This window comes from Chelmon rostratus, chromosome 3 (genome assembly GCF_017976325.1).
Source record: "Chelmon rostratus isolate fCheRos1 chromosome 3, fCheRos1.pri, whole genome shotgun sequence".
In the NCBI taxonomy this organism is placed as follows: Eukaryota; Metazoa; Chordata; class Actinopteri; order Chaetodontiformes; family Chaetodontidae; genus Chelmon; species Chelmon rostratus.
Genome location: NC_055660.1, coordinates 6272792 through 6299739, shown reverse-complemented (window position 1 = coordinate 6299739; position 26948 = coordinate 6272792). Strand labels below are relative to the sequence as shown.

The 26948-nt window shown below is 41.4% G+C and overlaps 2 protein-coding genes across 2 annotated transcripts; both read right to left on the bottom strand.

Annotated features, from left to right (window-relative positions):
- Positions 1 to 2440: 2440 nt before the first annotated feature.
- On the bottom strand, positions 2441 to 17224 carry ern2 (endoplasmic reticulum to nucleus signaling 2). Its single transcript, XM_041933561.1, has 24 exons — positions 16923 to 17224; positions 16251 to 16368; positions 16128 to 16161; positions 15867 to 15939; positions 15702 to 15774; positions 15400 to 15522; positions 15191 to 15292; positions 14779 to 14838; positions 14432 to 14648; positions 13341 to 13419; positions 12958 to 13108; positions 11803 to 11945; positions 11314 to 11502; positions 9792 to 9957; positions 9432 to 9536; positions 9255 to 9342; positions 7500 to 7689; positions 7292 to 7388; positions 6897 to 7096; positions 6408 to 6555; positions 5910 to 6037; positions 5649 to 5772; positions 5492 to 5559; positions 2441 to 5380 (listed from the first exon to the last, which is right to left on the bottom strand). Exons 1-24 carry the CDS (start codon positions 17007 to 17009, stop codon positions 5198 to 5200), a joined length of 2946 nt encoding a protein of 981 aa, XP_041789495.1. The 5' UTR covers positions 17010 to 17224; the 3' UTR covers positions 2441 to 5197.
- A 940-nt stretch (positions 17225 to 18164) lies between these two features.
- On the bottom strand, positions 18165 to 22500 carry LOC121604064 (carbohydrate sulfotransferase 12-like). The gene is made up of 5 exons (XM_041933463.1): positions 21866 to 22500; positions 21475 to 21617; positions 19579 to 19707; positions 19214 to 19406; positions 18165 to 18769 (listed from the first exon to the last, which is right to left on the bottom strand). The coding sequence occupies exons 1-5, from the start codon at positions 22406 to 22408 to the stop codon at positions 18497 to 18499; spliced, it is 1281 nt and encodes a 426-aa protein (XP_041789397.1). The 5' UTR covers positions 22409 to 22500; the 3' UTR covers positions 18165 to 18496.
- Positions 22501 to 26948: the final 4448 nt, after the last annotated feature.

The window sequence follows — 26948 nt, the reverse complement described above, 5'->3', positions numbered from 1 at the left end:
CTTTTGCCAGATTTTATGTGAGTCAGTCATAGAGCATGGCTCAGCGTGACTCCATTCAAACCCAAATTTAACATACTTTCCTCTCTGTTCCCGCCAGTGAGCGTGTCATATGTTATCATGAGTAAGTCAGACTCTTTTATGATAAAACAGCCTGATCCCGGCCATTAGGTTGGCTATTGTTCAACATGAATTAGTGGGCTTTGAGTGAATGCAAGCATAATACCTGCTGTTATAGTCTCTGACATCTGGCTAATTGTTCCTAGATTTCCAGACTGTTCTGTCAGAGGGGAACACACACTCAGAGAACGTTCACTGTTTTTAAGCACAGCGTCTTAAACCTGGAGACCTGGATTAAAGCCTCGGTTTTATGGTGCGGAAAAAACGATCAGATTTCAAATGTCAAGCCTCACGTAGCGTAATTAATGTCTCAGAATGCATCATTACTAATGCATCATTTACTCTGCAAATTACATGCAAACACCATTGTTGTTCTTTCAGTAGTCTATCAACACTAACAGCATGAGCTTTTCCTCTCCACTTGGTTTAAGAAATGAAAATAAGCAGCTGCAATTACTCTCACTGCTCGAAGAAGTGACTGCACTGTACATGCTATACTACACATATCCACAATTAAGACTTTAATTCTTATCTAATTAATTTCCCTTATGGTTATTGTTGATCACTGGAAAATGTGAGTTATGAATATGAATTCAGCTCCTGCAGCAACTCTACTGTAACAAAGACATCTGAATTTTCTCTTGGTTTGTGTGCCTTTCTCACTGAAGTCAGCTGAAGCAAACAGAGGACAGAGATGATCACCAGCCAGGTCAGAATTAAACCTCTAACAGCTCCTGCTTTCATCGGCTGTACAAAACATTAGATCTGTGGCTGTAAATGGTCTGCTGGTGTTGAATTGATTAAAGCAAAATATTCAATAATCTTTCAGCATTTTGTAGCTCAAGTGGCTCTTGGCTGTTCTCAGGCTTTAGAAAATATGGCCAGTCATTGGTCATTTCAGAGAGAGAGCGCTCCCATTGGCTGTTCTGCAAATGTAGATGCTCGTGCATCCCTTCAGGTGATCCAGAGGCGTAAAAATGCTGCAACGTCTGATAAATTCTCAATAAGCCCTTTGCTTAAAATGGCCTATGGTGCAAAACAAGTTTGTGAACACGTCCCGGCGCCACATGAAGCTTCGGGCTCATTACGCGGCGAAGAGGCATGATGATAAACAGTGGGGAATAGCTTTTGAGGGGAGACGGTGGTGTTTGTGGTGCAGTAGCCCCTCATCCCGCTGTTAGACGGCGTCTCAGCTTCCTCTGAGGCCTGGAGCACGCTGTCCCGGAGCTGTGAAGCACTGGAGGGGCGTCTGTGAGAAGATGAGGCACAGCGACAGGAACCAAGGTCTTGGTGAGGCCTGCAAACAAGAGGTGTCGCAGGGCAACCGACTTCTTCTACTGCTGTTCAAACTTGTGGGTTCAGCGGAGTGATGCGAGGCGGAAGGTTTTGCTTATGCCTGCACAGGTGTTGCAAACTGCAGCTTTAATGAATGAGTCCAGGTCCATACTGACATGCAAAGTGACACTTTTGCTGTTGGTCAGTGTTGATGGTGGACGTTTTTGTGAGACAAGAAAATGGAGAGATTTTATCTAATGAGAGAAAAAGTAAAACTGAACCATGCAGAACTGAATTTGACAATACATGACAGATAACATCACTTACAAAATCTCCAGTTTAAATGTTGTATATTAACATTCAATAAGTGTTCTGATGCTTCCTGTGGTAATTTTATGTAAAAAATATTTAATTCAAAATAGCAATTTCTAAAGGTTTCTTAGGACGTCTGAAAGATGTTTTTTTCCTACAAAACTATTTTTACATTAAGAGTCAAGGCCCCTGAAAATTAAGTTTAAACTCTTCAGTATTTCTCTATAATATCAAATATCCATGACTAAATAAGCAACAATCACAGCGTTTGGAGGGAAAACACCATTAGTTATTATCAATATGCATTAAAACAGCTCAGCTTTGATCAGATTTAAACTACAACCAAAGCAAACAGCCCCACAACTGTCATCATATTTGGTTTGAATTTAGCTAAATCCTGACTGGTGGACGGAAGCACACAACATCATGTTTTTCCAGCTGAGCTCGGTCCCCGTCCAGCCAGCCTGAAGAGCTCGCACAAAAACACAAATTCAGAAATCTCTCGTGTGAAATAATCACAACCGGAAGAAAACTGTTCATGTACTGAAGGACCCTGTTGCTCACAGGAAGGAGATCGTGAAGTAAACCTGTTTTCAAGGCCCTTAAGATGCGTCTTTAAGGTCTAACAATGTAGTCAACAAGTCAATTAACTTTTTCAATTAACATCAGCCCATTTGTGTTGTGTCTTTTCTCTGTGCGTACAAACTGACAGCAAGGCTTGATTTAGTTCATTCTTTGGCACGACCAAAGCATCGATTTAATTCACTCATTCAAAAAAAAAGTACAAAAGTTTGATTCTTCATCATTCGTTCTACTGCAGACCCATGAACAAGCCTTCGTTCAGTAGTTACAGGGAGAGATTTCAAACAAATCTGAGAGCATTTAGTGAGTGCTGGACAAGCTCAAAGCGATGCCAGCATTCAGGAGTGGGGGAATATAATGGATTTCTGTTAAAAAATTGTAAACAAAATATGACTTTAAATTTAAAAAAAAAAGTCAGTGTCATTGCCGTTGCATTATTTCCTGCACACACCGGTGATTTACACAGCATATGCACAACAATCACATTTTAACAGTGGCAATGATAGCTGACCATTACTGTAGGCTCCATGTACTGACTTCAGTGAAAAACAAGGCTCAGTACATTCTTCTGCCAGCGTAGCTACATTCAGCAATGCAGTAATGAACACATACACACAAACACATCAAATGCTGTATATAAAAACAAATAGCAAAGTAAATAGTGTGCAGTCTTTGGCACTTTCCACAGAGGAGATGAGAGAAGCGCAGCAGCAACAGGGACAGGGGGGGGAGTAATCTCTTTAACTAACTGGTTTTTCCAGTTTGCAGCCGTCTTTCCTGGAACCTGCTGTCCAGTCTCTGCGTTGACTACAGTGCTGTGACAAAGTTTGTGCATCTCACCTACTGTTTGTGGCGCGATTTAATCTGGACTGCAGAGCTATGAGTAGGTGAAACTCACCTCCCATCATATGCTCATGCTTATAAGCTTTTCTTATAAGCTTAAAATGCTCAAAAGTTCAAATTCCTATTACAACAGCAGTTTTCTAAAGTTTAAACCTGTAGCTACGACCGGAGTGTGAGACCTGAACACGCTGCACAGTTTTTCATTTATTTCAAGTGAATACCTTCATAAAATAAGTGACATTCTGCCGTTGTTTTAAGGTGTTATTATATCTCTATATTAACGATCCAGTAAAGGCAAAACTGCTCACAAAATAATCTAAAAAAACCCCAACAACCTTCAAACAGGTTATGTTTGCCGTTTGTCTGTCAGCAGGATATCTCAAAATTGTAAACATATTTCAGTGAAATCAGGTGGAATGGGCCAAGGAACAGGTGATTTGTTTTAGGGCATTTTTGTCCATAATGTAACATTTTTGCTTTATTCCAGTAAACGACCTGATTACACTTGACAAAAAACAGATGCTCTTCTTCTGTAATGTTTTAACTGCTAAAATAGCACAAAATAGGACTGCAAGGTAGAGCAAGGATGAAGGAATCTCCACACATCAACCAACCCGGAGCTCAAACCGGTGCCTCAACAGGCAGAACCGCTGAGGCAGCATCTGGACATCTGGAACACACACTTACAGCCTTTGCTGCCGCACCTTATTAAAAAGCCCTTCCTACAACCGTGCCCTTCATTCAAAGACTGTAATGTGTTTGTTTCCCCAAAACAAAATCAGGTGGCACTTTGGGAAAAGAAAGGATCACCTGCGCCTGGAGCATCGTGGTGCACAGGTGAATCAGAAAATTCACCTAAGAGCTTTTTTCCTGAGTTTGTTTAGAGGAAACACATGCTAACTATCGCACTCTGCATCATGTATACTCTAAAGGAGTTACACATTAAGATATAGTTTAAAAACATTCTCTCTCATTAATATGACAAATGTATTAGAGATGCACCGAAACACATTTTTTCAGCTCTGATCTGATTCCCATACCTCAATCTGCTGATACTGATATCGATACCAGAGCTGTTTTTGCTGACTTTCTGTCAGTTGATGTTGATGGACTGTGTTTGGGTTCACATCTACTCAAAGCTTTCACTATTTGGAAAGTTGTTAGTGTTCATGTTGCCAAGTTAATGCTCCTGTTTGTCCTTAAATTTTCTTTTGAGGAACTTTTTTTTATGTTGCTGTTTGCTGTCCTGAGACCAGCCCAGTCTTTGATCCTGAAAGCTTTATGCTTCTCTTTCAGCTTCAGTTTGATATGAGGAGTGATCCACAGTTTGGAGTTGGAATACGTCTTTATTGTTTGGACTAGTATGGTGGTATTTATGCAGAAACCAGTATTGTCTGTAATGTCGCCTTGATGTCAGTGCCGGGGGGACATAAACACAGCTGACAGAGGGAAACTCCCAGATAGTGGGGACGCAGAGACACAGTCACCATGTCCAGGACAGGCATGCCTACCTTGCGTTACACTATTACACACTGTAGTGAAGACCCCTTATTTCCCATCATGCCTTAAGTGTTTATTAGGTGTCTGTTCAGTGGTGGTTTATGTCGGTTATTCTCATTTTTGTGGTGGTTCATAGTTTGAACCATTAGTGTTTGTTACATTATCTAACATCAGTTGTATTTTGGCAAAATATGACTGCCGTGCTGCTGGTGCATGATGTTGCACGCCCCATAGATGTAACCATAGAACTGAATAAATCCGTCCCAGCTTTTGGAGTCAGCGTTGGACTGGTATCAGTCTTGGATCCTTCAAATATATATGCAGCCTTTTGTGGAGGTATGCGCTCAGCGCTTTATAATTAAATTAATTAAATTTATAATTAAATTTTCATACAATTTCTTGATCAACAGCTGCAGAAATATAAAATGAATCTATAAAACAACTCAAGGAATATAAAAACTTTTTCACAGCACTGTACCTTCCCCCATGAAACAGTATGGGCTTTACAAAAGCAATAATGGGGCTGTATGCGTGTGTACAGAGTGGAGAGTGCAGAGTCATGCGAATGCTATTTGGCATTGGGGGACAGATAGTAGGGGTGAAACAGTCTCTCATGGCTACAGATGTGCAGGGCAGCGTGTGTGTGCATCAGTAACCGTGGAAACCGTGAGGTAAAGTAGCTGACAAAGCCTTCGGGCAGCTCGCCGAGAGTCTCCTGCACCTCCGGGGGCAGCTCGTGGTAGTGATGTTTCTGTAACATGCAATGTTAACGTGCAGAAAGGTCAAAAACATCTCGATGTGTCAAAATGTTTCTACTTGTATGAAAAATACCATAAGTGTAAAGTTAAGCATGCACGCTGACCTTATTCCTCATCGCTCTCAGCAGATCTCTGACTGAGTTTCCTTTATATGTCCTGAACCGCCTCAAGTCTGGAATGTACACAAGAGGAAATGGATTACAGACCACTGATGGCTTTGGCACTGAAACAGCGCAGTGACGTGACGCTGTGTGTGTGTACCTGTCTGTAGGGGCACAGAGATATGCATCCTCCAGTTGGTTCGAACCACTGCTCTTCCTGCAGTCTCCAGTCTGACCACGATCGGACTGTCAGCTGGCTCCTTCTCTATGCGGTCACTCACGTCCTGTGCGCACACACACACACACACATGCACAAATGAATAAAAAGAAAATGAAAAGAGACCTGCAGTTTTCACAACAAAGACAGCTGTTGCTTTGTGTATCTATGATCCAGTGTCCACAGAGAACTGCCTTAACACACCTGGAAGAAGAGCAGCTGCTTCTCGGGGCTCCAGAAGAACGGATGTTTGAGCACGCAGGCGGTGGAGGGACGGGACTCGGCCTCAGTGCTGATCATCTGCTCTATCAGATCCTGCGCTATCACATCATCTGAAATAGTTTTTTGTTTATGTATTATACTCTTTGTGTCATCAGCAGATTTTTGTGATTATTACTGTCCAAAATACAGTTTTTAACCCCTCAGAGACAGTTCTATCAAAGAGGCTCAAATTATAGCAGGAGAGCAAAGGTGGATTGTTGGGGTGTGATTTGATTTGACTTTGGCTCAAGACTGGATCATTTAATGCAGGAAAGGGACGTGGTTGGGTAAATACACAGAAGTATTGAGGGAATTAAATCTTCCAAAGTTATGCAGGAACTGACTGAATTAGCTTTTCTGCTCGCTGGAGCAGACAAATAAAGATTACTGTAGTATTCAGGCATGAACCAAGCCAGACGTACACACAAAGGCTGCTCTCACCGTGTATATTTTCCATAAAATGTGCAAGTGAATATTCTCCTGACAGGATGTTGATCTGTCGTCTCAATGCATCACCAAAAGGGTGCTGCCCCCTGCTGACCACGAAGTAAAACACGCAGCCTGCTGAGAACACGTCCACCGCTGCTGTCTGCAGACAGAAGAGTAACACCGGATCAGAGGAAGAAACAATTCAGACATGTACACTGTACTAACAAAAAACAAACCATCTCTACCTCAGAATTCCTCAATCCTGGGGTCCAGAACCCACTCAGGCATTTTTTGTTAGTAATACATTTTATTAAAATCAAAAATACGTATAAGTATAGGCTATTTGGTACTTCACTTGGACTTGGACAGACCCTGAACCTGTTTTATCATCTATAACTAGCATTAATTTTTCTCACTGTGGCTACGTTAGTTAAAAGAAGTTGAATGAATGTTAACAGAAAGACAGTTCTGCTGTTTGTAATATGTGTGTTTGCATCCTACCGGTTTGTTGCCAGGAGTATCCCTCAGAACTTCAGGAGCTATCCACCCTTCAGTTCCTGGTATTCCTGACCGCAGAGAGAAGCTGCTCCGACCGTCTGGGATCTTCTTACAGAGCCCAAAGTCGGAGATGAGAGCTCGGACCTGACCCAGCGCGCTGGGACCAGAGAGGAGGATGTTTCTGGGCTTCAGGTCACGATGGACTAAAGAAAAAGATGATGAAGAGCGAAGAAGACGAGAAAGATGGATGGTCGGGGAGAGAAGGAGGAGGAGATAATTAAGTTAAGCAGAGACTTTTAAGACAAGCAGTGCTCAAATGTCTTTTGGGAGAAAGAAACACCATTTGCCTGTACACTTGTATATGTATGTGCGCATGTAGATGTATTTGTATGTCAGACCTATATTGAGCGAGTGGAGGTGTGAAAGGCCACACATGGTTTGTTCCAGCAGACTTATAGGATTCAGACCAGGAAAGCAACTGGGATCTTCCACATACTGCAGAGAATACAGGCATGTTTGTTAGTAAGGGGATTTTGACTGATGCTAATGACAAACTGCTTAATAACGATTCTAAAAAGTCAACTAACACGACCCTCCAGTCCTGACCTGTTGCAGGGTTGCAGCACACAGCTCGATGGCGATGTAAGTGAAGAGGCGGTCTCTCTCTGTGCAGAAATATCGGATGACGTTCGGGTGTGTGTCAGACGCTCGGAGAAGCTGCACCTCGCGCTCTGCTACTTCAAAACACTCCGGAAGAACTCGCTTCACCGCCACGTGACGTCCATCAAATTTACCCCTACAGTCACAAAAACAGTCACCAGAAGAACAAAATGTATCTCAGAGAGTCAGTGGTTTGTTGGTGAACACACATGGTGAAGAACATTTGCTTGTAGCCAGTGTAGCCTCTGGCTGGAGACACGTTGTCACTGTATTTCTGACTGTGTCATAATTGTCATAACTTCTGAAGGAATTGGTGTGCGAACGCTGGACACTGAGAAGCTGCAGCTTAACTGCAGTGCTCGCTTTAAAAGCCGAATAATATCAATCATGTGCGAAGGACGTGGAATATTTTAAGGTCTGTTGAAAAGCTGACACTGACGCTGAATTGCTGAATTTATTTTGTTTGGAGAAGCAGCTGAAGATGTATGAAGAGCTGGAAAAGTGGAAAATGGTCTAATTAGTATGAATGGGATCTCCAAGTTAAAATAAAACTCAGTGTCTGAAAGATGTAGAACATTATCGGGTTTGAATGAATGAGTGTCTAGCTGGAAGTATGAGTGAGTAGATATCCTTGAAAAAATGAGAGAATGTCTGAGTGCTGCATGTGTGCCTCCAAACGGCACTAATTAGCAAATCCATATCAGCTGTGTTTCCCCAGCTGTAATCAAAGGTTGCCATGGTGATGGTAACTGCTGTTTGACTCCTGGTTCAGAGAGTTTAATTCACAGAGATTTTAGCTAATGCACAGCTCTCATACTCCTGCTGCTGCTACCTCAAAGGCAGTAACTCTTGTCACCTACGTTAAGATACCGTAAGAGAGAGGAGACCCTGCTAAAGGGTCTGTGTGAGATTTGTGTGTGTAGTGTCAAAAATGTGTGAATTATAGCAGGTTAGAAATGTTCCCGTTTCTGCCTCCCGCCTGAAATTCCTGTTTTCATTTGGAGTTTATGAGGCAGTTGCTCGGCACTCCCGTCACTCGGAGGCTCACAGTGCCAAATGTGTAAGTCTGTTTGATGCCGTACTTACATGTGTGGAACCGGCACAAATGTTCTGACTTATTGATCTAAAGATAATGTTTGAAGGGTGAAATTTGTGGGAGTAAGAGCAAGTTTAAAAGACATTTTCAGAAGATCTTACAGCCCCTCCGTCCCCAACTCTGACTCTGAACATTCAACCCCACACGCACTGATGGGAAAATCTGTGAGGGGCTGAAAATTGGATGGAACCTAAAAACTGTACAAAATATGAATGACGTGAAAAAGTTAATGCCACGCGCAAAGTGTTGGTTTGAACGGTGTTTGTAGCTGAAAGTACGAATGAGTAGAGTTGAAAAATCTTGAAAAAGTGTGTCAATTTCAAACCTTCTGTTCATTTATTTGAAAGACAAAACAATTCCTGGAACACCTGGAATATTTTGGAAAGAATGAATGAGAGGAATAGTAGCTGGAATTTCCTAATGAAGTTGAATAATTTGATGCTTGAATTAAGTTTCTGTCTTGAAAACGAATTTCAGCCAACAAACACAAGTATATTAGTTTTGAAGTTAATGACCTGAACAATGCAAATCCGCTAATATGGTCCTTTAATCAAGATCAGTACCATTAACTGAAACAGTAATATGTTAAAATACACATGCTGTACCTGAAGACAAAAGTTCCCGCTGTGCCGTGTCCAAGCACCTCAGATGGAGTGAAGGAGATTTTACCCACCTCCACCTCCTCACTGTTTCCTGTTGAAACAGCAAGGAATTAATCTCATTTTAACGGCGAGGGACAGAAGAAAATAATACATCTAAACACACGCAGTTTGGTGTGTTACCTGCTGTGGCTTTGAGCTCAGTGGTGCCATTTATGTTGTCATCTGAGGCGCTGCTGCTGTGAGAGTGAGGACTGGGTGGAGGCTCAGGAGATACTGGATGAGAGTCTGGATATAGAAAAATGAAGATATTTAGCATGAAAGTTTTTTCTGTATCTAATTTAATCAAGGAATGAATAATATATTTAAGATTTCTGGGCTTTGAGAAAAACGATTCTTCAATACGACTTTAGGCATTTTACTGGTGTAATCTTTCATTTCTCAAATACACTGCAAAGAAAAATGTTTAATAATTGAACCGGACCTTGAGGCCCTTGAATACAGGGAATGCAGCTTAATAGAGCTGTTTTATAAGTTACTTACCACTGGAGATGTTCGTGTCAGTAGAAAGGGTTGTGTCTGAAGAGACCAAGGTCACTGTCTGCATGTTGGTCTGCATGTTGGTCTGCATGTTGGTCTGCATGAGCTGGAGACGAGACTCAAAAGCCTCCTCCAGCTGCCTTTGAGCTTTCAGCTGCTGGGCTGCACGCTGGAGAAACACACACAGGTCCAGATCACACAAACTGCTGTTAGAAGATGGAGGTCCAGATCAGTCTTGAGAAGACTGAAGAGGAGGAATGAATTAAGTTGTTCTTTGAGGAAGACAATAAAACTCTGCTTTGCAACACTGTCAATAAAAACAACAGCAACTATCATTCAGACAAAATATTGTGAAGGAAAACATTTTAAACACTGCTAAAAAAAGGCATTTTAAATGCACGTTGCCCCACAACCACTATTTTATTACTATTGTAGTATAATGCTCCTTTAGATAACATGATCAATGCATGAATTTATGTTTTTACATGCTGAAACGATTGCCTTCATACTGACTTTCATAGTCTGACCATAGTACACCACAGCATTATTTCATCGCTCTGACAATCACATTGAATTGCACTTCTGCTATTGCACTATAAATAAATTTGAACTTAAAGATATGCAAATGCCCGCAGGCAGATGCTCCAAATTCTAATTACATCATTGAGTTTGCGAGGACAACTCTGTACATGTAAATACGATGTGTCTATCATGTATTATATTAATGAGTTTGTTTCCTTTTTTTTTCCTTATTCCTGTTAATAATAAGTCAAATGTATAACTGAAGACATATTACAATTCTCCGGCAAGAACTTAATTAGAAAACACATTTGTGAGAGTTTCTACTTCAAGGGCTTCTCTGAGAGCAGCCTCAACAGACACAGTAGATCTTGCATTTGAGTAAGAGAAACAGCTCAAACTTTTCTCAAACTTTTTCCTCAACTTGAAAAACTCTTAAAGGTGCCCTGTGGAGTTTTTCTATGAACAAACAAAAGTTATATTTATATTCAGCGATATTCAAAATGTATTGTGCATCCTTCAGGTCTAACAAATGAAAGCTGAATGCATTTCCTTCCTCATAAAACATTTGCAATCTTTTTTTTTAAATACAGTCTTCTTCTTTCCTGTCTTTGCACTGCAGCATATCTTTATTTTTGGTAGAGGTCAAAAACTCCAGAGGATAATGTTAATCTTTTGTTTGTATTGTCACTATTGCTTTTTGGGCAAAGACAAAATATGTATCCATGTTCCTTAGGGGTTAATGAATATTCTGGTACATGACAGAACCTGCTGACTAAAGTAAATGAGGCAGGCTGAGGAAAACTAGGTGCTCCAGGAACTAAACGTTTCTATCACAGAAGACCTCTGGATGCAATGACAATGATCGGGCAAATGTACATACGAGTATTCTAGAATGGATATTTCCCTGCAGAGGCATGCAGTTTGCCACCATTTGTTTGCATCATTGAGAACAAAATCCTGAAAAACTCCATCTTCCCAACAGATAGAGATTAGACACACTCACGACAGGGTACGTGAGAACGAATGCCAGCCATCCTCCCAGCAGCAGCGTCAGAACAGCCAGAGTAAGACGGTCCTGAGTCATATAGACAGGCAGCACAGCGACTGGTCTCTGGCTCTGTCCTGATGTCCTCCCATCATCCCCTTCTCTATTAGCATTAGTGTCGCTATGGCCACCAGCAACTGTCTGGAACTGAAGGCCACAATAACAATAACAGAGATAAGGAACAACGGAGATAGAATAGAATGAGGTTTAACTCGTTTTTATCTGTTTGTTGTCATTGTTCTCCGCAAAGCAGCTCACAATGAAAGTGATTGTTACACGGGCGTTTAGAAGTTTATTACATCAGCCTCTCTGAAACAGCTTGAAGTGGGTTGTTATAGAGTAATAGCCTGACATTAGGGGACCATTGTCTGATATCATTCCTGTGATTCACTGAATCTCAGGTGTAGACTGCAGCAGCGACAGAAGCAGTTCGGAGCTGTGACTCACATAGCGCTCGTGGTGGTACGAGGCTGGGGAGGCGGAGGAGGCAGAAGGCCGAGGGGGGATGACGGCGTCTCCGGAACGTCGCAGGCTGCCTGGGAAATCCCTCAGCATGGTGGTGTGAGCTACTGGAGGGAGCTCGTGATGACCTAAACCACACAAACACACAGGTGTAATGCATTTGGAGCTGCATGAGAGCTATTGTTTTGTGTGTCCACCAACACCCCATTTACACCTGGTATTGAAATTGGATGTTTATCCGGATACGTTATCCAGATTATAAGCGATCCCATCTTGCCTTTTTTAATGCGTTGTCATTATCATCACTGAGATCAGATCTCTGTCCTCCAGAGCAAAACCAGCATGTGAGTCAGCCCTAGATAAAACTAACTGCACTGCACACACAATTATTTCTAACTGAACATCTTTCATTTCCCACCCTTGTTGTATTGTTTGTACGGATTGCGTTTACACCTACCTAAGATCCAAACACAATGTGAGCCGGACTACCTCCACATGTGGCCAGGCTGATTTGATCACATCACATTAACACCTTACATATTGCATTTTAATACCAGGTTCAAATTCTGGAGAGTTCTTGCTGTCGAAAACCAAGCTAAGGTAAAAGGTTTTCAGATTTGGACACTTCAGAAAAGTCCATGCTATTAAAGTAATAATTCCGGTTTTGGTGGGGAATTTAACTTTTCCTCTACATTTGTAGGTGTTTCTGTAGGTGTTTCTTTATGTCTCTGCTTGCACTTTCAAGAGTATAAAGTCCATTTTCCCAAGCCTTTTTTTTGTTTCCTTGTTTCAGCTCAATACGTCTCTGCTAAAAGGTAGACAAAATGCACCTTCTGCAACAACAAGGCTTAAATACCTCACAGCTGTCACAACATTTTTCTAAACTAATATGTTTTACAAGAAACCATTGATAATTACTCTGTTCATATCAAACATATTCATATTAGCTATGACTGGAGCCCCATGCAACCAGGAAACTTGTTAATAGTGAAATAAAGTAGCTCATTAAAACACGAATAACAGTTACTGTGGTTAGAACAGCCACCCAGCTTTGGAGAAGTTGAAGTTTTTTGTTGTTAATGGATGACACACAGTACTGAAGGTATGATGGGTGTGTAAGCTGCGAGTGTGTGTGTTTACCTATTAGCAGCCAGTGGTTTTTGCGGCTGTTTGTGCTCCCTGGTGGATAGCGCACATCAGTGGACGGCGTGATCTCACATGCCCCTCGCTCCCTGACCGTCACTTCAGCCGTCACTGGACCCTCAATTCGAGCCAGGGTCAGTCCACGAGGCTGCCATGGCAACAAGAAGCACAAACCACTCACATGACGGCTATCTTATCACCTCTGGTCATGATCAGTTCCTTGCTGTCCAATACACCTGATCTGATTTACTGTAAAAACTATTAGTGTGCTGTTAGAGCAGGATGGAGAATCACCACAGATGTATGACCTGGATGTATACAGAAACTGGGTGTGTGGATATTATCATATGATAAAAAATAGATTATATATTTAAACTCACCACTAATGAGACTCCATGGTGGACAAGGGAGGTGGAGGCATAGAGGTGGGAGTCCAATTTTCCCACATAGAGAGTGTGTCTTAAAGAACAAAAAAAGCCAGGTTACTCTCTCAGCCAATTAAGTTATTAACTGATTGATATGATTAATTGATTTTTATCAGATAGAATGAATCAATTGGTCTCAGGACAAGAAATACTCAATTATATTTTGGGATTTCCACAGTACAGCAATACATGACTAAATCCAGGCTAGTTTATTGTATATAGGGACATTAAATCCAGTTTTAATTATACTATTGCCACAAAAAAATCTTGTTTCTGATTTGCTGGCAGGGATCCATTAAAACACACAACCAGACACCTCAAGCATAGTTCCAGCCAACAGTTTAACAACCACAGTAAATCAGCACACCGGGTACAGTATATTAAACTGCAGCACTAGTACTATGCTGCGTTATCAGTTACTCCCAGTGGAGAAATACACCTAAGCACAAGATAAACAGGCTACAAGAGAAGTATTTTTAAAAATGGGTGACGTTTATCGTGACATCTTATCTTTTTGCCTGTAATAGGTGCCAACACCGGAGAAAGGTTTGGCTGAGCCCCATTATCATTGTGGTATAGGGAGAAAAAAACACTCTGGCTTGTTTGTTTTTCGTTAAATTAATCTCCATTGTCTTGGTTGGCACTAAGCCCAGGGTGCAGCGATGGTGCACCTGCAAAATAGTGTCAGGGGGCACTTGCTTTGGTGGAATAGTTGCACATGGGTGGCGAGCCCTTGCATTAAAATGGCTAAGTCCCTGCAAAAGACAATGCACATAAAACAGTAAAAGAAGCACTGTATGTTTACTATGTGATAGGAGCGGGCCTGCCTTATTGGAGGATCCAAAAAACACAAAGATAGCAGAAGGGAAGGAGAATGCCGAATTATATAGTCAGCCAGTGGCGGCTTATACCCTACCAATAGCCTACTTCCTCTGAGTCAGTCTAGTGATATCATTTACTTAATAACTCTGAGTTTTGTGCAGTCTGGGAGTCTTCTGGTTGCAACTTTAACACATTTCTGTGTGCATACATACAAATTCTCTTACAAAAGTTGTGTTTGTGCGCTGGCTTGCTCCTTCACAAACTGATAGCTCCACTTCAAGGTAGAGTGTTCGTCTGCCTGGTTGTTGGCAGAGGAGAAGGTGAGGAAGCGGAGCGTTTCCATGGCGAGGGACAGGTGGGGGGCGTGTCTAAGCGAGTCTCCAGAGTACAGGTAAACCCCTATGACAGGTGATCCATAGTTCTGACTCCACAGGACGTCACCTGAGGATAAAAAAAAAACACTTAGAGCCTTACCAGGAAGTAAAGGTGGAAATAAAGGAACACATCATCCACTCACACAGGTAAAGGTGATAAAATGTTCACATAGTAATAAGCACACACCTCTCCCTACCTGACTCTCTGTCAACTGTCACAACAAGACCATCGCCACTCGACACAAGATGGGCCATCTCTGGAAGTACAGATAGGACAAGTCAGTTTAAGACAAGCTGAAACACGACGTATTTATGTTATTTCATGGTTTCACACATTCTTTCAGGCTTCATATATCAGAGTCCTTGATCATGTCATTGTTATTTACTTTCCCCTCATACATCAATTTTTCTGACTGCAAGTGAAGAGACTCTACTATGGTTTGTTTTTTCATTCCACACAGTCCTAATTTTCTATAACATATCACAAAAGCAGGTTCTGCAAGGCTGTCATCACTTCACATTTACATTGAAGTAATCCAGCTACATAACCTGCCATGTCAGTCTGTGCAAGTGAATGTGTGTGGGGGGGTGTGCTTGCGAGGGACGTACTGTAATCTTGTTTCTCATCATAAGGTGGAGCGGAGTAATCGTTGTACGTAGCGTTCCACCGAAGCTCCTGTGTCTTAGTGTCAAACATGGTAACCACATATTCTAGAAAACAAAAAGGTGCAAAGTTAATACAAGGTAAGCCAAGATGCATGAGAATACCACAGCACCACGAGTATGTATGTGTATGTGTGTGCACTTATGCAACGTACCTGTGCGTCCAATATAGAGCAGAGGAGTGTTGGGGCAGATGGATTCTGAGGAGGAGGTGGTTAAACTGGTTTGTTTCTCACCTGTCTCAGGGTCAACCACAAACCACACATCCTGCTTTTTACCTTCATGTGAACATAAACACACACACAAAGAAAATTTTAGCCAACAGCGTCTGAGGCATCTCAGATATTTGGAGTATTTGTCTCATTTGTCTGTCTGTGACAAATATCTCACACATGATGATAAAATAGGTCCTATATTTCTCTGCATTTCTCTCACACACACACACACAGTGTCTCACCTGTATAGAGTATACCATCAGAGCTCCTGCAGGGAGCTGACTGAACCAGCTCTGGGATGGTGAACGGCAATTTCTGCAGATACATCCAAACAACGGGGTCATAAAGTGAAAACTGACACACACAAACACACACACACCTTATTCAGTTAGTTTTGTCATATTTACCATAAGGCCTTCCTTGTGCTTCCCACCCAAGACATACAAACTGCCATCGTTGGGGTCTGGGAGAAAGCCCGGCCTACAAAGTCAACATTCATACATTTATTCTATCTATCTATCCATATATATATATATATATATATATATATACCACAAATTTGCCAACTTTTGATACACAACAGGTTTTGATACTGCGCTATAAACACATTACCAAAAACACTATGTGTTTGCATGCATGTTTATGTGTTGTGCATGTGTTTCGCTCACTCAGTGAGGTAGACAGGCACTTGAATAATGGGGTCTGAAAGAAATCAAAGAACAATTTCATGAGAAATACCGAAAGATGCATATAAAAATTAAGAAATAGTTTTGACGTTTAAGGGAAGGAACCTTCTCTTAGGGTCCACTTGATGTCTCCTGACTGTTTGGAGACAGCGTGCAGACTACCATCCAGTGTCGAGACGAACAGGAGGGATTCTGGCAGAGTGACTGATCTGACCCCCCCAACCTGATGGGTTGCCAGAGAAAGAGGGAGAAACTTAAAGTCAGCTGTCTTTCAGCATAGCTTGATTACAGGATATGTGTGTATGTGTGTGTGCGTATGTGTGTTTGTGTGTCAGTGGGTGTGTGAGTGGGTGTGTGAGGTCTTCCAGGGTTGTCAGTCGAGTCCTGCAGTAAGTGTGTGCTCTGGTAATTATACTGTGTTCCTGATTTACCAGGATATCCTTACAACATTATATCATACACTGTGTGTGTTCACCACTCCCATGTTTACCAATCGAGGGGCAGAACAGCACTCTGTGATACAAGCACACCATGGCAAACACTGAGTCAAGACACACACACACACACACACACACACACACACACAGTATTAACTTTCTGCAGGCAATTTGGACTAAACGTCCTATCATATCATGGCAACTTTACTCGAGCCTGAAATAGACACAGAAGCGCAGTGGGATGCCAGTTGCGGTCTCCGCTGCGCATAAATAGCAAGACACGAACAGTATTAACAACAAGTAGAGAGACAGCAACACAGTTTAACGTCACAAAGTTTACCTGAAACAGTTTGCCTTCCCAGGACAGCAGGAGAAGAGACAGCAGCAGGCGTCCCAGAGGCCCCATGACCCCCGAAACACTTTTCATGGCTCACAACAAACGGAGGACTAAAGCTATTGAACTAACAACAGAGGTCGAACTCTCTCTCCATTTCCAGCGTGGCCGTCCATCAGTCAAAAAGCTAGCAGCGGCCGTTTGACATCGCGAAAGTCGAGCGGACGGTTGACAAACACGGTGAAATCTAAGCTAGTAGTACCGCTTTAAATCCATAATAACAGTAACGCAACCGTTCTTGTCCCGAGTCCATATTTCCGTGTTGGTGACGTCAGGACTGAACTGTCAAGCAGGGTGGTGGGCGGGGTTTGTACGCTCCTCCGCGCTGAGTGACACGAGGGTCAGCCAATGGGCGGTGAAATGTGGAACAGAAGGGGAGGTGCTGTGGAAAAGGCTGGAACACGTGGAAACAGACAGCAGGGCAGTTGTGAGCGCGACAAGAGCGGCTTTTTGTGCAATAGAAACTGGTGGAGGGCGTCATTGTTGTTCTCTCTGTACACTCCCCACATTCTTCCAGACTTAAACACACCCACATCAATGGTGGACAGCACTTCTACTTAATACTCTTAGGTAGAATTTTGAGGTACTATACTTAAATTACTATTGTATTTCATATACTGTATATACAGCTTTACGCTGCAGGTTAAGATTTACGTAATCCTCTAAAAAAGATTGGTATTAATTTACAGTACATTAACTTTATATCTCTTATACTATGTTTTGACAGATATGGAAACAGTACTAAGTGTGTCTTTTTATGTATTGTAGGCCTGTGTAGTGTCTTTATTATGTAGTATTTAATCTGGGGTCAATCCACATTTTACGTATTTTTACTTTTGATACTTAAGTATATTTTAATGATAACACTTTATATAGCACTCTATCTAAACTATTACATTTTCATAAAGATGGGTGACTTTAAGCCCTTAATATGTGTCAAGCTCAAAAAGTGCTGGACCCTTTTATAAAAGATAATGTAAGGGATTTCTGTTAAAAAGACAAAATACAGAGGCTGAGTTGTACTTATCAGACTATTAAATTGACCTAAATATGTATAATCTGTTAATTAGCCCTTTAAATAAAAATTTGCAATGGACTTTTAGTATTATTCCTATCAATCAAGTCGATCTTAATGCTTCTTTACTTTTCTTAACAGTGAAATCAGAAACAGAAAGTCCAACATTTATAGTAAAAATTTATTTCACTTCAACAAATTTCCCTTCAGAAATGTCAGCCAACAGTTAGCACCAGTCCCTTCCCTATGACCTACTGTACCAAAATACTATTCACAAAATATATTCAAAGTGCCTTTTCATGGGAAAACAGACTGGGATAACGCAGCTTGGAAGCAGGTGTGCTTCAGATATGAAATGATGAAAATTAAATAACACTGGCAGGCACTTCTGTCATTTGAGGTATGCACAAAACAAACGAAACAAGGCATATACTGGCTGTGCGTAGGTAGGTGAGGTGTGGGCTCTACACACAGTGCAGTGCCCGGGCCTTTGGCTCGGTGTGGTCTACAGGTGGAGCATGCTGTCAGGTTTGGGATAGCCAAACAGCTCAAAGTCTGGTTCATACAGCTTGTACAGTTCTCTCCTCATTGTTATGGGAATCTGCGCAAACCAGTCGTTTTCCCAGCTGGCTGCAGTGCGGTTTCGGGCCCCAGAGGGGAAGTGTACTAGATGATCCACCTCCAGAAGCTTCAGCAGATGCTCTGCGTCTGTTTCCAGGGTTTCTAGTCGTCCGATAAAGTCATACTTCACCTGGCATGGATGGCACAGGCGGTATACCTAAAACACACAAAAAGCAGGCCTACAGTATAATAACTGCATCAGTTTGCGTGTATGTTTGTGACTTTGCATGTAATATCAGCCTGTATCTCATAGTCGTTTCCACTGCATGTGAGTCCATTGTGTGTACATACTGTATACTAGCATTTTTCAATAATCACTATAAACAGCTGAGGTAAACTTTCTAAACTGAGATATATCATGTTTATTTTTGTAAAAAAAATTAGAATTGACAGTCATGTTCCAAAGGTGCAGTTTTCTTTTAATCTTTTCTCATAAGCACACAATGCTAACATTAATTTCTTGTGTGTGATGTGGAGGTGGCATATGACCAACAGAAGCTTGAAGTATGCATATAGTGAAATCTGATCATCTCAAAATGTCAAACTGTATGAAATATCGCCTTACACTGCCTGTGTGCACGTAGCTGTGAGAGACAAATACCTGCCGCCAGTGTTCGTTGAAGATACTCTCCCTCTCCGTCTCTGGATCCAGCAGGTATGTGATAAACTGCTGAAACGTCGGTTTGACTCCTGCTGAAAACGCCTCAGCTGCCGTCTCTGGCAAACTGCCAGACACATTACCGTAACGACGCACCATGACCGAACCAAACTGCCTGTAGAAGTCCTCGTTGGGCCTTAAAGTACAAACAAATACCCACACTTTAATAATTCAAGAATGAAAGGAGGGGTGTTTAATCAAACGTGAAGCACATTCCTCAGCCTCGCCCTCGACTCAGGAAACAAACACACACACTAACACTGTGACACACTCACTCTCTGTCTACCCCTCCACTAATAGGCACACACCTTCCAAACTTGTTCCTGAAGGCTGAGATGAGACGAACAAAAGGGTCTCGTACAAACAGAAATTTGGTGTAGTGCTGGAGCTTGAGTGCCATCAGGTGGCGGGACAGAGAACCATAATGCCGCCAAAACCTGGTAAAAGACACATGGACACACACGACACACCCTCTTAAGTCATGATTTTAATGCTCTCGAGTTTGCCAAAATCCAAACTCTCAAGCTGTTTAGTCTCATGCAATACTGAACAGATTTGGTGATGTCCCTAAATGACTGTCCTCCGTCCTCAAGGGGGAAAAGATGCACAGCGTTGTAGATAGAAAAACATAAATTCAGACGCCGTCAGCTCCCGAGGGGCAGAGAAAGGTCTGTCTGTGCTGCAGCACTGAGCTCCGCCTGTGTTTCCACCCTCCTCTTCCAAGTGTCAACTTAGTAAATAACTCCTTTAGCTCACTGGGAGTTTGTCAAACACGGTTTCAGTATGACTGGATATCTAAGTGTTATAGAACTGCCTGTAAAATGAAAAACTTTTCATTAATTAAAAACCCTTTGAAAAGGACTGGGGACAGACAATCGATGCTATTATATAGTCATTTATGAACTGAATTTACCAAAGATTTAAACAAAGAAATAATTAGCGTGACATTTTCTGTAATTCTGTTTAGATTTTGTAGGATATTTGTTTGGTCAAACCGCCTCACTTTCGTTTCACAGCTGCAAAGTTGTCTTATTCTGGCTTCACCCTGATTTATTGGTTTATTTTCCTTTGTCATCATTGTGGGGTTGTATGTGGTTTCTTTGTTTTCTTTGTTGAGACACGTTTTTCAGTCTCTCCATTTTCATTGTTGACTCGTTGGAGAAAATAAGATTTATAGCGGGTGCTTGTTTGTGTATTCTACGTGTTTTCTTAATTTTTTCTTCTAAATTTGTAGACTACTTTTAAATTTGTTGTTTTGTCCTGCACTACTATTCAATATGTTGTTGTGGAGACACATTCCGCGTGTGCTAAAGTGGTGGTTGGACAACTGAACAGGCATTCAGATGAAGCTGCCTGTGAAGACAGTCCGGCCAACCACTGTAATTCAACTTTAGCAGACTGAAAGTAGATTTAAGGCTGCAGGACTGTGTCCTCTTTCAGATTTTAAATGGCACAGCCTGCTGCTCACTGCAGGGCCTACTGATGAGGGCACATTTTACTGTTTATTAATAACTGACAATGTGAGCATTCTACTCTATTAAAGGGCATAAAGGTACGTGAAATAGGGGTGAGGTGGCACTGAAGAGATTTGGATCTATGATGAGATTTCTCGCCACACACCTTTTTATAAAACATTTTTCCAAAACTTTAATAGATAACGTAAAAAAAAACGTATTGTCGATTTGGCTCTGTGAGTATGTTAATATAATATGTTAATATGTGTGTGTGTGTGTGTGTGTGTGTGTGTGTGTGTGTGTGTTACAAGTTTCTTAACCAGCAGAGTGAGGACATTTTTGGAAAGCAAGCATATTTTGGCCAGTCAAAGGACTGCATGAGGGTTAAGACTTGGTTTTAAAGGTTAGGTTAGAATTAGGGTGAGGTTAAGGTTAAGAGTTAGGCATTATGTCAATGAGTGTCTTCACAAAGATAGACATACAAGTGTGTGTGTGTGTGTGTGTGTGTGTGGACATGTATTACTCATGTGATACACAGGCATAAATCTGTTTACACAGTCACACTGTAGGGACTTATGGGAGTCCCCATAATGTAAACAATTCAATTTTAGGGTGAAGACTTGGGTCAAGGTTAGGATTTAGGTTAGAGTTAGGGTTAGGCAAGCAGTGGTTATAGTTAAAGTAAGTCTCCAGGAAATGTCCCCAAAAGTAATGGAAGCACAACTGTGAGAGCGCATACGTGTGTCATACTTGGCAAAAGTGAGGTGGAGGGACGAGTTGTGTACGAGGTCGGGAGGTATAGCCTCTGGGTCAGCGTAAGGTTTTCCTGAGGAGGGCGAGATCAGAGACTGAGACAGAACCACCATCACTCTCTTCCAGTTGGTGCACGCTACCTGGACGGAGAACAACGGTGAAAGGGAGGAAACAGGAAAGACAAGAGGGACTGTGAACATGTGTGTGTGACCAAAAAAAGAACAGAAAAAACTGGGACTGAGTTTTTAAGATGTTTTTGTTTTCTTACTTTCTCGCTGTTTATCTAACTCACCACCCACATTCATACCACCACCCACGAGCTCACACACACACACACACACACACACACACACACACACACACACACACACACACACGGCAGCTGTACCTTGGGAACGTAGCAGTAGATAATCCGGTGTGTGTCATCCACTATCAGGTGATCCAGTTCTCTGTTGGGGATCTGCTCAAATGCCCGAGTCCTTCCGGGGAATTCCACTGCATCCTTTCCTGAACACGTATCCATGATCTTCCTCTTCCTCACCTCCTGCTCTCCGTCATCCACAGCGGTACGACTCCTCTCCTTCTCCACATCCTCCCTTGTTTCCTCTGTCCTCTGTTCCTGTTTGTCCCTCCCCTCCTCCTCTGCATCTTCCTCGACTGCTCCTCCCATCTCCGCAGGGACCAGCGGTGTACTGGGAGCAGTAGTTGGGACGACGAAGGAAGAACTGGTCTGGGCCCTGCTGGTGGATGTAGAGTGTGAACGGCCTGTAGTTGCCTGAAGGTAAGAATCCGAGTGAGGTGACTTGTGTTTGGGCTCCTGATAGGGGTAGAGGTTGAAGCCCCCGATGTCGTCCCAGTAGACGATGATCAGCAGAATCATAAACAAAGACCCCAGGATGAACGCCACTCGTAGACCACGCCATATCCCCATGGCTATACCCGATCCAGAGCCGTGATTGGTGAAGAAAAGAGGAAGGGGTTATCTCAGCTCCATGGTGGCCATCTATCACGGAAGAAGACGCTTCCTGCTCACCAGCTGCAACTGAAAGAAACAGGAAGTGTGACTTAGTTCTTCTTTTAGCGTGTAAATGAAGTGAAGTGATTAAGTAACTACAAACTGATTCTAAAATACAAGAACTGAATATGATGGTTTGAAAAAAAAACAAATAGACATAGTTACAGATATAAGCAGGTCCATTTATTCACACAGGCACAATTGTAGAAATTAAGTGTATTTAGACTTAATGTGGTATTGAAAAGTTTAAAATTTGATCAGCCTAATATTCTACTATTAAGAAGCACTTTCTAATAAGACACCCTTAAAAAGGATTCATAACTATTAGCTACAAGCATTATTAATGGTTGTTGAATAATTTACTAATGCTTTATAATCAGGTCTAAGCCATTAATGAGATTAAGTGTTCCAGGTTGTGAAAATCCCGGGTGTTTATTATTTGCATTATTATGCAGTTACTGTATTAATGTCCTTAAAACATGAATAAAGAAAATGATAACGACATAATGTAACATTCTATAAGCTGCCTAGTTACCGTGGCAACAGCATCTCTACATTCAATGGTTGAACCAATAAAAAAATAAGATGGAATAAATGAGACTGGACTGACATATAAAAATACTGACATTAAATCCTGAGTCTTCATCAGACGCCTGAACTGGAAGGTGAATGTTATAAAACAGGCTTCGTTTCATCTGTGGCTTATAATTTGTAACAGGCGGCGCAGAGCGCTAACAAGAGTACGAAACTGCCTATTGTGACATTTTTAGACGCCAGAAACAAACAAGCATAAAAAAAACATGTTTATGTGACAGGTGCTCTTTTCACTCAAAATGGAAATGCAAAATTAATTGGTGAGGGAGCGTTGTTTATAAATGCCAACACAGTGAATAAATACATAAAATACAAAGTAATACACTGAGATATGTGAACGAGTATTCTGCAGGCTTGGAGTTTACTGTATGTTGAAAAATCTATGTAGGCTCGGCAATATTTCAACAATATTCTGCTAACATATATTCATCTATGCACCTATTTTTCATTGTTATCATGTATTATGTGCATATTATATTATGTGTACATAAAAAGTCCTGTCTAATCATTCGGTAAATGTGATAGTAGGCTAGTTAACTAATCAAATAAATGAATAAATCATTTCGGTCATTAAAATGTACACAAAAGCTGAGATTTGCTCTTGTCTTTTTTCATATTTAGACTTTTTCAGACTTTTGGCTACATTTTCCCAGTAAGATGCAGCAGTGGTGAAATAAAAGTAAGTACATTTACGTATATAACAACAAATTTGGGATACTATACTGTAAATCTTACTTCATAGTTCTACTCCACTGAATTTCAGAGGGAAATATTTTAGCCTACTCGTGAATATTCACTCTGCTGCATTTTATTTGATGTCTAAACTCACCAGCGACTTTGAGAACAAGGTTTTACATCAGCTTATATCTGATGAATCATTATAACATTTAAACTGAAAGTGGGCAAAATAGCCAAAAACTAATGTAAAGCTTTGTTATTTTATGACAACAAAGATTCAAGTAACCTAGAAGTAGAGATTAAAATGCCAAATATGATCACACAAATCTTTTTTTTTCTTTTGACACTTAAACTACATCTTGATCATATGCAGGATTTGTACTTCCACTGGAGTAACTTTACACTGCTGTAACTTTTTACTGGAGTAATCACAAATTTTCACTTTTTTCACTGTGTATGCTTACAGTCACGGTACACTTTATTTTCTACACACTGCCATTTGCTGTAGATATTCATTTTTGTGCAATACTTTTTCAGTACTACTGTTTACTATTTTGCTATTTTATTATTATGTATATAATCTTTTTACTGCTCGCTATTTTGATATTTTATTATGTATAGTTTGCTCTTTATAGTCTTATTTCAGAATTTTTCACTTATTTCACTGTGTGTAATGCTACTGCTGCACTGTAATTTCCCAGCTTGGGATAAATAAAGTCTATCTATCTATCTATCTATCTATCTCAGTGCTTCTTCCTGGGATATAGCCAAAAAAAATGTCATTAAATTCAACTTGTGATGGAAACTAGCCACAATCTTTAACATTTAAAATGATTATTAATAAACAGAATAATTCTCCAAGTATGTGCTATAAATGGCTTGGACCATGAGTGAATCTGCCCGGGGGCCGTGGGAACCTCAGGCTCCGCCCGGGGCGCTCAGCTGTCACACAGAGATGTGAACAAGGGGCTGTGGGGGTGGAAGCAGCTTCAGTCCTGAGCCTGCTGGAGCGTTTACACCCCTCATTGTCTGTCCTATAAAACATCTGCTGTCCTGGAAAATTGTGGAAAAAATGACGGTCCTAATAAAACCAAGAAAAAAAAAATCCAGGCTGGAGGAAAAGAAAGCAGAAAATCCTACAGCTCCTATTTTCACAGAGAAAATTATTGTTTTTTTCTGCGGCGTTTCTTTCCGCTGCTTCTAAATCTAAACTCCACGTTGACCGGAGGGGCCTATTTTCAGAGATCAACATCCACAAACTCTCTCGTGTCTTGGCACGCGCTCTACCCACATACACACGTGCGCACAAACACGCGCAAAAGGAAAAAAAAACACATTAAAATTTACGTGAACTTTAAACATGTCGGTGCAGCTCAATGGCAAGTTTGCAGTGTAACTTGTACCACTTGTCTTTTACTTGCTTTAGAGGGAAAGTCGGCTGTTCATGAAGGGAGGGTCAGACTGTTTGATTTCAGTTAATATTCCTCCTTTTTCACCATCACGCCCTCCCAGTCCTCGGTCAGAAAACAACCTTAATTTATACGGTACACAGGTTACAATGTGCCCTTTCACCGGACACTTCCCTGTGACTCCACAGCCTGCAGCAGCCAGCGACACAGAGACTGAACTTATTTTCCTCCACAGCCTCCTCTGCTCTTCCTCCACACGAACCTCCTCATCACGCTCCCTTTGAGGTGCAAGAAAGCCCGGCTCTGTTCCCTTTATGCCCTTCACACCGGGAGCATCACGGCTGTAATTAAGCCGGTCTGTACATGCGTCTGTCTGCCTGAGGAAAAGACCATGAATGAGCTGACCCTCATGTTTTCTCTTACCCGGCAGATGAGCTCCATGGTGCCGGTCTGCCAGCCCTTTGTCGCCTGCTCGGTGTCCCCTCTCTGTCTGTCCGTCTGCCCAGTGATGGGACAGGCTGGGCGCGACAGGACTGTAGCGGTCTGCGCTCTCCAGAGTGAAGACAAGTCTCGCGAGATTTTGGTAACTGCTACCCACTCTTCCACACACGCAGTGTTTTTACATAGTGGCTGGATTTAGGCTTTGAAACCAAAAACCCGCCTCCGCCTGTGCCACTGGTTTCTCAATGTAAGGTCCTGGGACCTCCAAGCGCTCCCGATGAGGCTGCAGCTGGATAAGCAATAATAACGTCACTGTAATGGGTCTGACCAGAAGGGGCTGGAAACTGTGGAAGCACATCACCGTCAGGAAAAGAGGGGGAAAAGTGAAAGGTCATGCATAATACTCGGTATTAACAGTTTCTCAGTCACATTTATGAAAAACTAAATCAAGATTCAGAGAAAATAACTATAATCATTCAAGATTGCAATGCACTACAACAAAATAACAACACACAACATTCAGAGTTTATACTAACAACAATAATCACAAAATAAATCAAGATTTTGATATACTAAAACAAAATAACACAATCAGTTAACATTATGATTTACTGAGCTGAGATAATGATATAAATCAATATTCAGATTTTAATTTTATTTTGATCCTGTCTTACTTTTCATGTGCTTCTATATAACACTGAGGTCATGCAGCCAGCATGAAACTCTCTAAATTATCTGTGAATTAATGGACTGGACATTCTCCATTTAAAAACTTGAAAATCCTGAGTAAGACCAAATAAAACAATTCAGAGACCTTTCTTTTGGATTTCTGGTCAAAACTTTCAGAGGGTGGATTTGGGGGATGCATGCAAAACATGCACATCTCACTAACCTGCCAAAAAACGCAGAAAACAAATCTAAAATAGATTATTTATAGCCATCCATAGTGCCGTACAATTAAGTACCGGAGAGCTAGCTGATTGAATTTCTTGTTGTTTCTTTTAATTTGCTCCTTTGCTCCTCCACAGAAAATGAGGTGTAGAAATATTAAAAACACTTTTCAATATAATACAGCCCAACACAACTCTTCCTTAAAGTACTGGCTACGTAAGGTGGAGTCAAAGCACCAAAAAAAAAAACAAAGCAGTACTCAAAAAAGCAAAAACTGAATGTTCTGAGTAAGGAGACATTTATTTTGCTGAACTAAATTATACTGCACAGGTGTTTCTAGGTTTCTGGTAACTACGTATATATACAGTCTTATTTTCTGAGCTTATTCTGACAGTCATAAAAATCTAAACATGGTATCACCCATGTTTGAATGAGGACTCAAA